The 16,914-nt window shown below is 47.6% G+C and overlaps 1 protein-coding gene across 15 annotated transcripts in view; it reads left to right on the forward strand.

Annotated features, from left to right (window-relative positions):
• The first annotated feature begins 1,310 nt into the window (after positions 1 to 1,310).
• ATXN7L1 (ataxin 7 like 1) overlaps positions 1,311 to 16,914 on the forward strand; it is a 224,662-nt gene continuing 209,058 nt past the window's right edge. For 6 of the 15 annotated variants that reach the window (XR_009244220.1, XM_058654957.1, XM_058654958.1 and 3 more), the window contains exons 1-2: positions 1,312 to 1,546; positions 2,140 to 2,208. Coding sequence is in view for 14 of the 15 variants with exons in the window: in XM_058654957.1 (XP_058510940.1) it covers positions 1,366 to 1,546; positions 2,140 to 2,208 (250 nt within the window). In the remaining variant the exon portion in view is untranslated. Of the gene's footprint in view, positions 1,547 to 2,139; positions 2,209 to 16,914 lie in introns of all 15 variants that reach the window. The other 9 variants (XM_036497304.2, XM_004594325.3, XM_004594324.3 and 6 more) reach the window with 3 other exon arrangements.

The raw sequence follows: 16,914 nt of genomic DNA on the forward strand, positions 1-16,914 counted from the left end.
CTACACAGGAACTCTTCCCAAAACAGCAAAGGCAGCGCTGGTGACACGAACATGAAAACTCAAGACAAGTCCGACTCCCTCTCTCTCACTGCCCATCCTAACACTGGCTGCCACTGGGGAGCGGGGATAGGGCATCAGATGGCACAGCCTGGGCAAAGAATTCAGTGAAAGCAAGGCAACTTCCAGCGACCACGCTAGGGGCTGGGCTGTAAGACAGCAGTAGGGTAGCAGTGGTGCTGGTGAAAAAGCCAGGGTGCTGAGGAACGAGGGGAAAGGTTCCTACTTCACGTGAAAGGGCAGGAGGCAGGGGATGGTGTTCCAATAGTTTAGATATTTTCTAGCAAATAACAGGATTTTAAAAGAGAGAGGAGAAATTCTATGCTTGGAGTTGGGAAAATCTCGATGAAAAGCCCACAGTATCCAGAGAAAAATCTAGCGCTGTCCCTTTAGCTATCTGGAGTGGCTCAGCCAGCAGGAATCAGAAGGTCCCCCGGCCTCCAGCTGCCCAGCGCTCACGCGGGCCACCCCGGTATTCCTGCAGCGAGCGCTGGCCAAGGGCTCCCAGGCCTCCCACGCGTGCGCTGGCGGGCCTGCGCTGCGCTCCTCCGAGAGCCGCCGCCACTCAGCGCGCCTGGAGTTTGAAGTCTAAAGGGTGGGGAGGAATCCCGAGGAGTCCAGGAGGAGTTCTCAGTCTGGCACGTCCGGCAGCCTGCAAAGGCAGCGTCGCGCTACACTCACCTGCTTTTTAGAGGCAGTTCCATTGGTCTCAGGTCCGGATCTCCACGGCCCAAGGTCCACCGAGAAAAACAGAATGAGTGTTTGCGTGGGCTTGGGAGGCACGCTCACCAGAGTCCCTTTCTTTGGCTGGGCGGGGGTTGTGGGGGTACGGAGTTGCTTGGGACTCTCGCGGGGTCACCTCGCCGCGGGCAGCAGCGGGGGACAGGAGGAAAGGAATGCAAAAAGAGGAAGAAGGAAAAAAAACCAACTTTGGGTCTTGGGACCCCAACTCTGCAGGAAAGGCTCCCCTTCCTCCCGGGCCCAGCGTGGCGGCGCTCGCAGCGCCCTCTCCACAGGCGCGCCAGCCGCTCGGCCCCGGGAGCTCGCCACCACAGCAGCATCCCCTCAGCCGCCCGGCGTCTCCACACGCGGCGCTGGCTGGGCGGCACGGCTCCTCCCCGGCGCGCGCCTCGCTGCTGCCCCTGGCGGCCGCCGCCCCGCGAGCGCCGCGAGCCCCGCCGGCTGCGGACGCCCGGGCGCCGGCCCCGCCTCCCTCCTCCTCTCCTTCCCTCCCACCCTCCCTGCCAGCCTCCCTCCCTCCCTCCCTCCCTCGGCGCTCAGAACACTCAATGTCGGAACGTTCCGAAGATGACGTCGGAGCGTTCTCGAATCCCGTGTCTCTCGGCTGGGGCTGCCGAAGGAACAGGGAAAAAGCAACAAGAAGGAAGAGCAATGGCGACACTGGATCGCAAAGTGCCCAGTCCGGAGGCGTTTCTGGGCAAACCCTGGTCCTCCTGGATCGACGCTGCCAAATTACACTGCTCCGACAGTAAGAACCCCACCGCCTCCTCTTCCTCCTTTTATTATCCTGTAACCTTTCCATTCACCTAGAGCCACTGGGGGGAAAAAGTGTGTGTGAGAGAGAGTGGTCCCCGATATCCTCCATGCCTCTCCCCACCCCAAATGAACGCACACACACACACACACACACACACACGGATCGCCGGTGCGCGGAGCGAGGCCCCCGCGGCCGGCGGCCCCTCGGACTGCGCCCGGCCCCCCGCGGCAGCCTGCCGGGTGGGCTTCCGCAGCCCCGTGGCGATGTCTGCGTAAAAGGCTTACTCTGTTGCTGCTTGCATAGTTTTTATTTATTTTTTCTGTTTTGTTATTGGGGAGGGGGATACCTATCTGTGCCAGGTAGCCGGAAACCTAGACTTGGGGTTGGGGGGGCGGGGAGGGAAACGTTGCATTGTCAATTTTTTGAAAGATTTTCATAGGCGATATTTCTCATCGATCTGTTTGCAAATAAACACTCTCTCGCCCTCCCTCCCACCAACCTTGACTTGGGGGTTCCCCCTCCCCTTTTCATCCCCCCTCTCTTTTTTCCTCCTTATTTTATTTTTTTTGCTTTTTCATCTGCAGATGTAGATTTAGAAGAGGCTGGAAAAGAGGGTGGAAAAAGCAGGGAGGTTATGAGGCTTAATAAAGAAGGTAAGTGGAGCTCTTTTTTTTTTAGTGTTAGCATGTGTGGCAGAATCTTCATGGGATTTTGGAATATAATGTGAATTGTTCTGCTGAGCACAGTGACTAAGGCTTGTGAGAAATTGAGCACGCCCAAGTGACTACTGTTTGGTGTTAACTTCTTGCAAAGTATAAATACAACTGGAGGTGGGGGGTAGGGATGAGGCTGTGGAACGCAGAAGCTGACTGCATTTCAGTTGGAGTCCACGTCTGAACCTTCGTCTGTGAATTTTGGCCATTCTGCTTTGGAGCATCCTTGCCAAATGGCGATGGTGATGGTGATGTGGGAGGGTGTGTGTGTGCAAATCTGGGTAGGGTGTCACAGACTTGGTTAGCGATGACCATCGGGACACCCCTGGCAAGCAATGCAGCTGGCCTTGTGCATTTATGCACAACAGTTTGAAGAGTCTTACATGGTGATTCCTGCAGCTCCTTCTTCATTCTCCACTGGAAAAAACAGTGTACATGGCAGCACTTGATAGTGAGTTGGATCTGGCTCACTTTGCCCAAGTTGGGTCACAGATTGCCACTGTGGTGGGCAGGGTGGGGGCATCTGTATCCACAGCCTCTCCACCTCCCTCCACAACCGCACCCCCCAGTTCTGTTTTCTCAGAATTAAACAGTATGGTGCTTGTAATGGGACACAGGGAATAAAAAATAGGGCATCCCCTACTGAGACACAGGAGTGAGACCACAGCCTGCTGGGACTGGACATTGTGTGCACAGGTCCCTGTAAGTAAACCATACCCTGGTGGTTTGCAAACCTGCCATGTGTAACTGGCCTGTCAACTCCCCAGGACAGCAACTCAGAAAACCCCCTTTTCTGCTGCACAAACAGGTGCTTTCATTGGAATTGCAAATTGCTAGCTGAGGTCCTGGAATAGCATTGCTGAAACTGGGCCTGGGGAGGAAGGTGCAAGGGGCAGAAGATGATGGGGGGTATCCAGTGACTCCTAAGCAAGAGAGTGTTGCTCCTCAGGAATGAATGGAGAAGAGGCCATGAGACAGTCCTTCTGGAAGGCTGCGGGAATCTGCCTAGGAAATTGGAACTCACTTTACAGATCAGCACCTGAGGTAGTCAGTTTTCTGTACCCACTCGTCATCTCCAGACCATTCAATAAGAGGAAGATCTGTGCTTCAGGGAAAACAACCTGGTGGCTTAAGATGCTCATGTATTCCAGGAGAGTTTTCTATCCAGCACAGTATTTCTGCTAACTGGGGACTTTGGGAACAAAACATTTTTCTGAAGATGTTGGCTCCTGAGACTGTCAAAGTGGTCATGATGTAGGTGTTTAGGATGCCCAGGGGAATGACATCAAGTGGACTTACTACAAGCACCAGATATCCACGTGTGTTGCTAATGGCAAAGATCACTGGATGAGTCTTCACATGCTGTTGAGGTCTTTGAGAGCTTATAGCTATCAGGCCACATGAGCGATGATGAGGTTGTGAAAGGCTTTAAATTCAAGCCGAGTAAAGGTCATGGTGTGGCACAAGATTGACACATCTTAGAGCTGGGTGATAAATTATGGCTGTAACACCCAGAACTCAAATTTCTACCACCACCACCCTGTTCCCCCCACCAACTTCTGTTTCAAAAGACTCCTGTTGCAGATGGCTTTCTTCATGCGAAATGGATTCTTTTAAGGAAAAATGAAAAGGTCTCCACTTTGTGGAAATCACAAGAGGTATGCTTTGTCCTGTGAGGTATAAAGGTTGAGTTCCTAATTATGTGCATTTATGTTAAGGACACCCAATGTTCAGTGCAAAGCGTGCCTGTGTGGAGGTTGTCATCTGCTCGTTTGTAGGCCTTGTTCTTGGGTTTTGCACATCATTTTCTGTGTAGATAAAATATACGTAGTACTAAATAAGTGCTCCCCCAGTGAAGAATTTAAGGTTTGTGCTGAGACCCTGCATCAGGTTTTGGCTGCCTATAAGTGTAGCAACGTTGGCTTGGTTACATTTGCTTGCCAGGAGCCTGCTCCATGGAGTCTCCCGGTAGGAGGTCTTGGGGCACACAGGTGTTTGTGGAGGGGTCACAGCAGAATGGGAAGGTGGGTCTTGAACGACTATGTGCAACCTGTATGTGCAAACATATATGGATTGACCAGTGATGCTATTTGCGGTCAGCAGGTCTTAAAAGGAAATTTGGGCCTATATGGTAATAAATGAATAAAATAAAGTTGATGAATTCTGACTGAGAAATAAAAAGGATAGGATTCAGATTTTGATACGAAACTTTTTGTGGTAACATGTACACGATGTGACATTGATGATTTTAGCCATTTTTGAATGTGCAGTTTATTTACAGGGTTGTATAGCCATCACAAGTATTCATTGTCCAACTTTTGAATCCTCTCAATCAGAAACTGTTCCATTTTCTTTCTGTTCTTCATTCAATTTTCTGTACTTTCTATTTCCTTTTTATAACTATGAAGTTGCCTATACCTGATGCCTCCTGTAAGAGGAATCCTTCAGTATTTGTCCATGGTATTTGTACCTGAATTGTTTCACTTGGCATCGTATTTTCTCGCTTCCCCTCTGTTACAGCATGGGTTCATATCACTCTTTTATAAAGCTGAGTAGTATTTCTAACTATCCATGTTTGGTTTTCATTGTATGCGTTTTTCGTGGACTTTGTGAATACCACTTGTATGCATGAATACAAAGAAATTTTGCCGCAAAATAACCATCTTGTAATCCATGATCTATGAGCATGTTGAAGTAAGCTCACATGTGTTCTGTCTACCCATTTCTCTGTTGCTGGACATTTGGGTTGTTTCCCACCTGTAGTTATTGTGAATAATGCTGCTATGATACACTATTTCTGTAGACCAAGCTCAAATGGGGAAGTTAGGCAGAAAAGGTAGAATAACAATTGTGTTGTCCTCCCCCTGTCTCTGGCCACTATTTTGGAAGACACAGCTAAAACTTCTGGCTTTTTAAATACCGACTGTGGTAATGTAGTTCCTTCCCTATGCTTTAACCTTTTTGTTATGATTTTTTCAGCTGTGTCAGGTGTGAAATGTTAAATGAATTCTTGGAAACCTCCATAGAAAGTCTTCATATCAATCTTATCATCTCATCCAAAATTTGGCATGATTTTGGTCAAGAGGAGCTTTGTAAATGCTTTTGAGCCTTGCCAGACCATCAGCGGGATTCAGAAACTTGAGAATTCCACACATACACATGCATGGATGGAATTATGTCTGGGACAACCTGGACAGTTAAAGAACCAGGAGAGAGACAGAGATTTGAACCTACTTACTAAGTTATGGTCTGTACGTTTGGGCTTACTTTTTCCTGTCTCTGGGTCTACTCTCATCCGTAGAGTAAGGGGGACCTTTGGGCCTTTTCACCTAGATGTCCCTATTGAATTTACCTGCCTTGGAGATGCAGTTACACCAGACGAGCCATTGCTACAGAAATTGTAGCGGTGGTCATTTGATCTAGTGTTAAACAGCCAGATAGCATGCCCAAGTTCAGTTTATCAGATGCCTGGGTTCAGTTCCTGGTTCCACTTTATGCTTTCAGCTTTGCAGCCCTTGTAGGGGCAATGGTTATGGCTTAAGGAGTTGATTTCCTGTCACCATGTGGGAAATTGGATTGAGTTCCTGGCCCCGAGCTTTGGCCTAATATTTGAGGAAGGAATCAAAGGCTGGAGGGTTTTGTTTGTTTTGTTTTGTTTTGTTTTTCATGTATGGATTTTAACATTTATTGCACCAAAATAAATTTACCTTATAATTCATTTTTCATGAGCTTTTTGAAGCACCTTCATACTTCAAAATAAAATGAAAATAACTAGGTCAATTTTCTCAATTTAGAACATCCTCATGGCAAAAATTACTGCATCTTATACACAAGCATATTTTGCTGCAAATGATTTGTGAATGGTATATGATTTCCAGCCCTATGGGAAACACTGAGGATCAAAGTATAAAAGCCAGGGCACCCTGTGCTCCTTCCTGGGAGCTGCTTGGATTCATCAGTGCTCAGATTTCCTAAGATGGGGTCCCAGAAACCATATTAGCCTAATTTACTACGCGAAATGTGTTGATGATAGTAAGTTCCAAAGAAGGTAATGTTAGTAGTGCTAGCTAACCTTTTAAACTGTAATTCTCTCTGTCATTTTGCCAATGTATCTCAAGACATTTCAAGCAAATTGGGGAGAAACTCTGGAAGTGCCCGTTTCTGATTGCCTCACCTGAACTTTTTCTTATGCATGCCAGTTCATAGATAACAAGCAAGATTCACATAGCTCACTCACTGGCATCCTGACCTAGAAAAGAGGTTATGCACGGTCGTTAGAAGGATTGAGATAGTTACAGAAACGCTCTAGCACATAGTAGGTGCTTAATGAATACTTTTAAAATCCTTATTAAGATCATTACCTTCATGATAATATTGATGAAGCTAGATCTAGAAAGTTGTATTGTATTTAGGACTTTAACATTTTACTTCTTTTCATTTTATTTGAAAATCAGAGAGATAAACAGAGAGAAAGCTTCCATATGCCAGTTTACATCTCAAATGATAACAGTGACCAGGGATGGTGGATCAGGAAGAGAAGCCAGACCCAGAAGTTAATGTGAGTCTCTGGCAGGGACCAGAGTATTTCAGCCATCACTGCTATTAGCAGAAGCTGGATTGGAAGTAAGTCTCCAGAACTCAAATCAGGCACGCCAGTGTGAGATACAGGCATCCGAGGTGGTGACTTAACCTCTGCACCTAGTGCTGATTATCAACGAGGGTTTTTAATTAATCTGTGATGATGGCCAAAGATTACCATATCAGAAACTTCCTTTTTATTTTATTTTAATTTTTTTTATTGGAAAGGCAGATTTACAGAAAGATATTTCTTCTATTGGTTCACTCCCCAAGTAACCACAAGACCCAGAGCCAAGCCCATCCAAAGCTGGAAGCCACAAGTTTCTTTCAGGTCTCATGCAGGTGCAGGGTCTCAGGGCTTTGGGATATCCTCTATTGCTCTCCCAGGCCATAAACAGTAAGCTGGATGGGAAGTGGAGCAGCCGTGATCCTGGTGCATGCAAGACGAGGAGTTAGCTACTGAGCTATTGCACCGGACTTCAGAAACTTCCTTTTTTTTTTTTTTTTTTTTAAGATTTATTTTCTTCTTATTACAAAGTCAGATAGACAGAGAGGAGCAGAGACAGAGAGGAAGATCTTCCGTTTGATGATTCACTTCCCAAGTGACTGCAACGGCCGGTGCTGCACCAATCCAAAGCCAGGAGCCAAGAATTTCCTCCCGGTCTCCCACTCGGGTGCAGGGTCCCAAGACTTTGGGCCATGCTCGACTGCTTTTTCAGGCCACCAACAAGGAACTGGAAGGGAAGATGGGCTGCCGGGATTAGAACTGGCGTCCATATGGGATCCCGGCAAGTTCAAGGATAGGAGTTTAGCCGCTAGATCACCGCGCCAGGCCCGAAACTTCCTTTTTAAAGCAGACCATTTTGTCATAATTTTATGAGGCTAATGATTTTTTAAAAACTGCTCTATGGATATCAATGTTTTTCATGACTCTTAGCCAATAAGTGGTAATTGTTAGGTTTAACGCGAGCTAGAGAGAAAGACTGGGACAGTTGATGACCTGTGGCTCAGAAGAGTTTATACAAAATTCTTTCTGAGGACTGGGACATATGAAAAGTAGTTTTTAAAGATTTACTTATTTTTTATTGAAGTCAGATATACAGAGAGGAGGAGAGACAGAGAGGATGGTCTCTGCCCACTGATTCACTCCCCAACTGTCCGCAATGCCTGGAGCTGAGCCAATCTGAAGCCAGGAGCCAGGAACCTCTTCCAGGTTTCCCACGTGGGTGCAGGGTCCCAAAGCTTTGGGCCTTCCTCCACTGCTTTCCCAGGCCACAAGCAGAGAGCTGGAAGGAAAGTGGGGCCACCAGGATTAGAACCGGCACCCATGTGGGATCGCAGCGTGTTCAAGGCAAGGACTTTAGCCACTAAGCTACTGTGCTGGGCCTGAAAAATAATTTTAAAATATGATGAATTTCATTTTATCACCAAGGAAAGAAAAGCCTGAATATATCTTTTGTTTGGGTCTCTTGGAAGCACGTGCTTGTGGCTTTGGGCTCTCGTCTGTGTTTCTATGCTCCTTGTGTTTTGATTGGCTGTGAAAAACTCTGCCAGGACCGGTGAGACCTTGGTGTGGCTACAGAGTGTGCTGTTCTCAGCTGCTGGTGGAGTCGGACTGAACAGCAGGCGGAAGCAGGGAGCATGGGAACAGGGTCAGCTCAGCTTTCGGAGCTTTGCAGTTACCGTCAGGTGGAAACACTGTGCAGGGGGTGATTGCAGCCAGTCTGGTGAGATTGAAGTGTTCTTCAAATATGTGCCCCGGAAACCTGGGACAAGCTGTAGAGATTTATGGAAAACTGCCGTGGGCTTCCCTTTATCAACATGCAGACAGCTCTGTTATCTATGTTAATAGAAGATGGGAAGGCTTGAAGTCCACCGATAACACAGATAAACCTCATTTTCACCATTAATTTCCACTGCATTCCTCCATTAAGCCTGTCTTCCTCCCCCTTTTGCTAACAAGTAGCGGCATTTGTTCACTCTGGCATATCATTCTCTTTTCCGCTGCCCAGTGTTTGGGTTGGAAGGACCTGTGGCACATAGGAGCTTCGAAGTAGCAGGGAAGAAAGACTGAAAGGAGAAGGAAAGGGCCAAAGACTGAGTAAGCTGTGCAGCTGCATCCAGCTGAGGGCCAAGGATGTGTGTGTGTGTGTGTGTGTTTTGGGGAGGGGTGCATTGTGGCAGGATGGCAAAACTCAGAACACTGTGCCATCTAGTTTGGAAAACACACAGTTTCTGAAATGGGTTTTCTTTAAATTTACAGGGTTTCCATATGCCTGGGTTCCGGTCTTAGGGTAAATGTGGCCTGGCTCCTTCCAAAACAGCAAGTTAGGTTGGGCACACTTTGCAACAATGTAAATATTAAACCGCCCTCTAAACCAGTGAAACTGTGCTAAGGTGTTTCCCTCTGTCAGTCTGTGGGAATGACTCTTTGAGGCTAGAAAGTGTGACTGTTACAAACCTTCATATGGAAGTTGCTTTTAAAAAGCTGGTAATGTTCACCCGTTTTCCTTGCTTGCTTGCTTGCTTGCTTGTGTATCCTTTCAAAGATCCTGTGTTCCTTTTGGTAGATGCGTAGGATGATTTTTGTCTTCTCCTTGTTCCCGTATAAGTAAGTCATAGAACACTCTTAAATTTTGTGTCCTCTCTGGCCATTTTCGTTTATGATAGAGAGCTGTACGTTGTGTGACAGCCCAGTCACATCTTTTTTTCAATGCCTGCATAGTAGGGTGCTAATTCAAGCTTCCGGGGATCATAGACTTAAATTTTTTTCAAGATTTATCTATTTTTATTTGAAAGACAGATTTACTGAGAGAAGGAGAGACAGAGAGAAAGATCTCTCATCCACCAGTTCACTCCCCAAAAGGCTACAACAGCCAAAACTGAACTGATCCAAAGCCAGGAGCCAGGAGTGTCTTCCTGGTCTTACACATGTGTGTGAGAGACCAAGTACTTGGGCTGTCCTCTACTGCTTTCCCAATTCATTAGCAGAGCACTGGGTCACAAGTAAAACAGCCTGAACACGAACCAGTGCCCATATGGGATGGTGTCACTTGCAAGTTAGACAATTAACCAGTTGAACTGCTGTGTTGAGTTTTAACACAAGCCAGCCATCGGTAACTTCTCAGCTCCTTGGAGCTAATGACATGAAGTGAGATCTGCCATGGTGCCAAGTCTGGGTACAGCAGTGCCAGAGTGTAGGCTCTGCCTCAGGGTTCTTCCATACTGGCAGTAAAGCCAGGCATCAAGAAAATCCTGGTGACTTGAAAGGCCAGGTCAGGGGCTGTGGCATGTGGCACAGGACGTGACCTCAGCAAGGGACTCTGAAAGCCTTCTTTCACCCCCAGGAGGAACGTGCATTGAAGCTAAAACCTGGAGGATGAGTAAGGAGCTGGGCAGGGTGGAGCTAGCAAAGACATCCTTTGTGAAGAGAATGTGGAATATTCTACAAGGACCTGGCATGATGGAACAATGGCTAAATCTGAGCCTTGCACCGGGATGCCACATGGGTACCGGTTTGTGTCGCTGCTGCTCCACTTCCCATCCAACTCCCAGCTTATGGCCTGGGAAAGGAGTAGGGAATGGCATAATACCTTGAGACCCTGCACCTGTGTGGGAGACCCTGAAGAATCTCCTGGCTTCAAACTAGCTCAGCTCTGGCCATTGTGGCCATTTGTGCAAGTGAATCAACAGATGAAAGATTTTTCTTCTGTCTTTGCTTCTCTCCATAAATCTGATCTGCCTTTCCAAATAAAAATAAATCTTTTTTTTTTTAATGATAGGCTTTAAAAAAAATGTTCTAGAAGTGACAGGGTCTTGTTGCTAGAGCAGAGATAGTAGAGCACAGAGTACCATGAGTTTTCTCACCAGTGCCACATTGACCCTTGGAGCCAGATGCTTCCCTGTGCTGAGCAAGGCTGCCCTTTGCATTGTCAGGTGTTTGGCAGTTCTTTGGGAAGGACTGGATTCCAGCTTCTCCCTCCAAGTTGGAATAACCAAGAATGTTTCCAGGTATAGCCAATGCTCCCCAGCTTGCGAAAGCCACTGATATCAGGCGAAGCCAGACAGATAGTATGCAAGGCAAATAGACTAGAGTACTCCTGAAGTACTCTACTTCTGTATGCCCAGGCGTAGATCACAAACCCTTTAAGTCATCTTGGTCCAGTTCTAAGCTGACCCATCCTGGCCTTGAACTCTTCAGCCCCTGGCCCTGGGCTATGTTTGGAAAAGATTGAGACTTCCAAGAAAGTCCAAGAAACTCCTCCAAACCTTTTTTGTTTTTTAAGATGTATTTATTTTTATTTGAAAGGCAGAACTAGCAGAGAGATCCTCCATCCACCGATATCACGCCCCAGATGGTCACCAGCAGCAGAGCTGAGCCAATCTAAGGTCTGGAAGCAGGAGTTTCTTTTAGGTCTCCCACATGGGTGCAGGGGCTCAAGGACTTGGTTCATTTTGCACTGCTTTTCCAGGCACATTAGAAAGGAGCTAGATCCAGAGTAGCCAGGACTTGAACTGGTGTCCCTATGGGATGCTGGCTTCACAGTCAGAAGCTTAACTTGTACCATAGTGCCAGGCGCTCCTCCAAATCTTTAATTCCATTCCATAGTCAGTGGTGGCTACAGTGAGATGTAGGCACTGCTTCAGGTTAGGAGGAAGTACTGGGGTATAGGGAGTGGGCAGTGTTCCCTCCTTTGCTGGGGAAGGGGAGCCACGCCCAAGCATGGATTCTGATGCTGAAGGATGACATTTCTGATGTGGTGACCCTTGCTATCAGAAACATCACAGTGAAAGCATTACGGATTGCAGTTTATATTTAAAGTCAGGCTGGAAATGCAACTGGCTTTCTCTGCAGTCTGATTACCCGTGGGATAAGTCTGAAATGGGGATGCACATGACGGGTAGCAGAGTGGCTGCTCTCAACATTTGTGTGTACAGGCTTGGCAATTAGAGAGGTTAGGGGAGTGCCTGACTCTTGAGGGCGGCTGATGTGGTGGCATGTGGTGCACGGCTTGCTGAGGCCCAGGAGGCTGTGTGATCGTCTTTGGCCTGTGGTTCTCAGGGGCCTCTGCTGCAGAATTGATTGACAAGAGATTAAGCTTCTTCATGGTTTTCTGTGTAGGTTGCGCTTATACCCTTTGGGCTAGCTTTTCATTTATGAATTTTTAAAGTTTTGTTTATTTGAAAGGTATAGTTACAGAGAGAGAGAGAGAGACAAAGAGATCTTCCATCGGCTGGTTCACTCCCCAAATGGCCACAGTGGCCTGGGTTGAGCCAATCGGAAGGTAGGATCCAGAAGCTTCTTCCGGGTCTCTCACATGGATGCAGGCACTTGGGGAATCTTCTGTTGCTTTCCCAGATGCATTAACAGGGAGCTGGATCAGAAGCAGAACCGCCAGGGCTTAAACTGGTGCCTATATGAGATGCTAGCATTGTAGGCCACAGCTTCACATGCTATACCACAGTGCTGGCCCCCATGAGGCTTTGTAGATATAGTAAACTGGTAGTAACCGGCACAGGGACACCCTGACCTGGTCAAATCCCTTTACCCAAGGACGCCCCCAGTCTGAGGTGTCCCAATGTTTACTTCTGGGAACAGTTTGGCTGTGTCTGAATGTTGTAAAAATTGAATGGCAAACAGTGGCATCTGCTTGTGTCTCTCCTAGCCTTGATGTCAGCATCCTGCCCTGACTGGGCTCCCAGCTGGTGCTGTCTGGTTGGCTCTCTCTTCCTCTCTTCAGTGGCAGAGCTCAAGGGGCCGTTCCTGCAGTTGGAGCTGGATTGGGGCCCTGAGGCACTGGCACCTGATGGCCAGAGCTCAGGATATCCCTTCTTGTTAGGAGGCTGAGGCTAAGGCGTTTTATCCATAGCTAGTTCTGGCAACAGGCAGGACTTAGCCGGTTCTGCTTGTAAAGCCAGACAGCTGGGATTCTGCCGGGGGGGTGGAGGGAGAAGCATTTGTTTTTATGGAGATGTTTTATCCTTGTGACTGTGGTTTCATAACACAATCCCACTTGGCAATTTGAAGGGATCGAGTGCTTATGGAAGAAAAGGAAACCAAATAGATATTCTCTAGGGCAGGATAAAGTGGCTTCTGGTCACCTAGGGGAAAACATAGACTTGAGTGAATGACAAGGATGGGTTGTTTGAACCTGAAAGTCATCAGCATAGCTGCTTCTGTGAGGCTAATTATGATTTAGAATGTGAGTGGTTCAAGGGTAGCCTCAGCAAGGGAGTGCAGGGGCTGGTGGGAGCCATGCAACTGCTCCAGGGCACCTGAAGCTCTTGGAGTCCTGTGTCCCTACCCCTGCCAGATGAGATCCAGCTCTTTTAACAGTACTGATCACAAAAGCACAAATATTATGGGCATCTATTTATAGGAAGTTCCTAAAGGAGGCCAATTTTTATTTTTCTAAGATCTGTTTATTTGAAGGGCAGAATTACAGGGGCATCGTGGGTTCACTCCCCAAATGGCCCCAATGGCTGTGATGCGACATGGCTGGAGCCAGGTCTATCATGTCAGTGGTAGGGGCCCAAGCACTTGGTCCATCACCTACTGCTTTCCAAGGAGCATTAACAGGAAGCTGGATCAAAACTGGAGTTGATGGGATACCATCATCGCAGGTAGCAGCTTAATACACTGTAGCATAACCCTGGCCCTGTGAATAGTTAAATATATAGAAACAGTCAGTTGAATGGTGGGTACCAGTTACTGAAAGAGGGGGAATAATGTTTATGCTTAAGGGATACAGGAAGGTTGGACAAGTTCTGAAGATGGGTAGTGGTGATGATTGTATATATATGTGTAAATATACTTAGTGCCGCAAAACAGTACAGTTAAAACAGAAGACAGTGGGAGCACACATTAAGCGTAGCAGTTAAGTTGCCGGTTACTGTGTCCACATTCCACATTGGAGTGCCTATGATTGATTCTGGACTCAGCCATTTCCTAACTGTGTGTAAAGGTGAGTGTCCATTTCTTCGTTTTCAGAATAGGAAAAAATAGTACCTATTGGAGTTGTGAGAATAGATGAGTTAGTCTCTGATCTGCAGTAGGTATTTCATAATGCAACGGTTTGCTGTGATGACTGTCACTTCTGCCAGACACTCAGGTCCTCTGCTTTGCCTGAGCAGACCTACCAATCCTAGGGGAGAGATGGCATCCTGACCACCCCAGAGTGGGACTGTATCATGAGGCGTCTTTTGTCCGCTTTTCTGTGTCCCTTATCTTTTAAGGATGCCAGGGAAGAAACAAAGAGTTGGGTAGATGTCCCTGTATGACTGGTTTTCTTTTTTTTTTTAAAGATTTATTTATTTTTATGACAAAGTCAGGTATACAGAGAGGAGGAGAGACAGAGAGGAAGATCTTCTGTCTGATGATTCACTCCCCAAGTGACCGCAACGGCCGGAGCTGCGCTGATCTGAAGTCGGGAACCAGGAACATCTTCCAGGTCTCCCACGAGGGTGCAGGGTCCCAAGGCTTTGGGCTGTCCTCAACTGCTTTCCCAGGCCGCAAGCAGGGAGCTGGATGGGAAGTGGAGCTGCTGGGATTAGAACCAGTGCCCATATGGGATCCTGGTGTGTTCAAGGCGAGGACTTCAGCCACTAGGCCACTCTGCCAGGCCCATGACTGGTTTTCAAGAGTGAATCAGTTTCAGTGTTTTACAAAATGCAGCCATTCTGGGGACCTGCTATGATATGCCCGTTACTTAGCCCGCCAGATCCAAGGCTGCTGTCACACTGAGACACAATGGCCAGGAGTGGAGCACAGGAGCCAGGCACAGTGCCTTCAACAGGTTGCTTGGGTGTCTTTCCAATAGAAAATAAATAAATCCTTAAAAAAATAAGGCAGCTTTCTCTCTGTATGCATGTTTGAAAGGCCAAGTGACAGAAAGAGAAGGGACAGAGATCTTTTATCCACTGGCTCACTCCCCACATGACCACAATGGCCAGTACTGAGCCAATCCAAAGCAAGGAACCAGGAGTTTATTCTGGGTCTCTCACATAGACGTTGTGGCCCAGGACTTGGGGCCATATTCCACTGCTTTCCCAGGCCATTATCAGGGAGCTGGGTTAGAAGTGGAGCAGCTAGGGCTCAAACTGGCACCTCTATAGGATGCCAGCACTCTAGGCAGAGGCTTAGCCTTCTAAATCATGGTGCCAGCCCTTTGGCAAACTATTTTTAAAGCAAAGCTTCCAGGAACACTCACAGATATTGATTCCATAGGTGCAGTCTGAAGAGTTCTAAGAAAGCTGCTTGTGTGTTCTGGAGTAACAGTCCTGCGACAGAGGGTACATGGCTTCAAGTCTCAGCTCTGTCCCCTATACCAGCTTCCTGCTAATGCAGATTCTGGGAAGCTGCAATTGATGGCACAAGTTGCTGGGTCCCTGCCACCCATATGAGAGAGCTGGCTCTTAGTCATGTGAGATATGAACCACTAAATGTGAGATCTTTCTCTCTCTGTGTATTTATTTTATTAAATAAATGAATACATAAGAAAATTAAAACCCATAACTAGCAAACTGTGCTGCCAACTGTGGGCATTTATGATGTGCCAAGCACAGAGCCAAAAGGTATATTTTCTCATTTAATCCTCATGCCCATCTTGTTATATAGCTCCTGTTGTCAACCCCACTTTAGGAAACAGACTGAGAGAAGTGCTAGGGAGTAGTAGCTCTGGGACTTGAGCCAGAGGTGGTCTGATTCCAAAAGCACTGTGTGGTGATGGCTGTCTTCCTGGAAGCAGGGGCAGGACCACGGGAAGGCCAGCAGAAAATGGAACACCTGAGCAAGGGCGCGCACTTGGGCTTGTACAGGTGTGAGCACCCCCTTAAACAGTTGCACCTGCACCTAGCTTGCCTCCCCCAAGCCCAGTGAGATGGTGAAGATGGTCTAGCATTCCCTCCCCACGGAGTATGTCACCCACAGCATGCTGGTGGGGCTCCATGTCTCCCCATCAATGAAACTCTCATCACAAGGGCCCCCAGGTTTGGGGCCTCTGCAGGCAGAATCCTGGCCTCAGGGAAATTGCAGGAGCTGATGCAAACTGTTCCTTTTTGGGAGAAGGTGTTAGCAAAGATGGTTGCCAAGCAACTCCAGGGGCATCTAGCTACAGTGATGATTTCTCTGTTTTTGCCCCTTTGAGCATCTTCTCGTCCGCTGTTCAGTTTCCCTTGTGGCACATTGGGATTGTTAATGTTTCAGTGCAGGGTCGATCCTGTGGGTGGTGGAGTGGGGATAGCTTTTCAGTGCCCGCCAAGTTAGAGATGTCTTTTTGATGGTGATGCACCTGCTAAGTGGCTGTGAAAATCCTTTGCCTTCCTCAGCCACAGTGATGCCCTAGTTATCCCTGGCTCTGAGGGGCAGTGACAAAGAAGATTCTTTGGACTGGAGTGGCTTGTAAAAAGCACAGAATTCATCTCTCATAAGTGGACAGGGTAAAGGGCAGTGTTTGGTTCCTGTGACTTCCTATTTTATGTGCTCTGTTAACTGGGGTACGTAAGCATCTTGTTTTATTTGAAAGGCAGAAAGAAGAAAGAGATCTTATACCTGCTGATTCACTCCCTAAATCCTGCAACAGTCCAGGCTGGGGCAGGCCAAAGCTAGGAACCATGAACTCAATCTGGGTCTCTCGTGTGGTTGGCAGGGACCCGAGTACTTGAGTCATCATCTGCTGCCTTCCAAGGTTCACATTTGCTGGAAGCTGCAGTTGGAAATGGAGCTAACACTTGAACCCAGGTAATCGAGTATGGGATGTGGGCATTCCAAGTAGCACCTACCACCCTAAATGCCTGCATGAGTTGATGCCATTCAAGTATTTAACATGTGACAGCCTTAGCCTCAGAGAAGTTGGTGTCACCCCTTGTCTTGTTCTTCTGTACTTGTCTCCTTTGCCTGGGGTCATGGTGATCTTGCATGGGCTTTAAGGTCCTGGTTGATCTGGCTGGTTGATTTGATTCCTCTAGGAAGGGCCCATAGTTTGACCCCACTTTCCCACACATGGCAGGATGGTCTCCTGCCACACAGCAGCAGAACAAGCTGCCATAGGTGCAAAGTAGAACTGGATT

Source organism: Ochotona princeps, chromosome 25 (assembly GCF_030435755.1).
Source record: "Ochotona princeps isolate mOchPri1 chromosome 25, mOchPri1.hap1, whole genome shotgun sequence".
NCBI classification, from domain to species: domain Eukaryota; kingdom Metazoa; phylum Chordata; class Mammalia; order Lagomorpha; family Ochotonidae; genus Ochotona; species Ochotona princeps.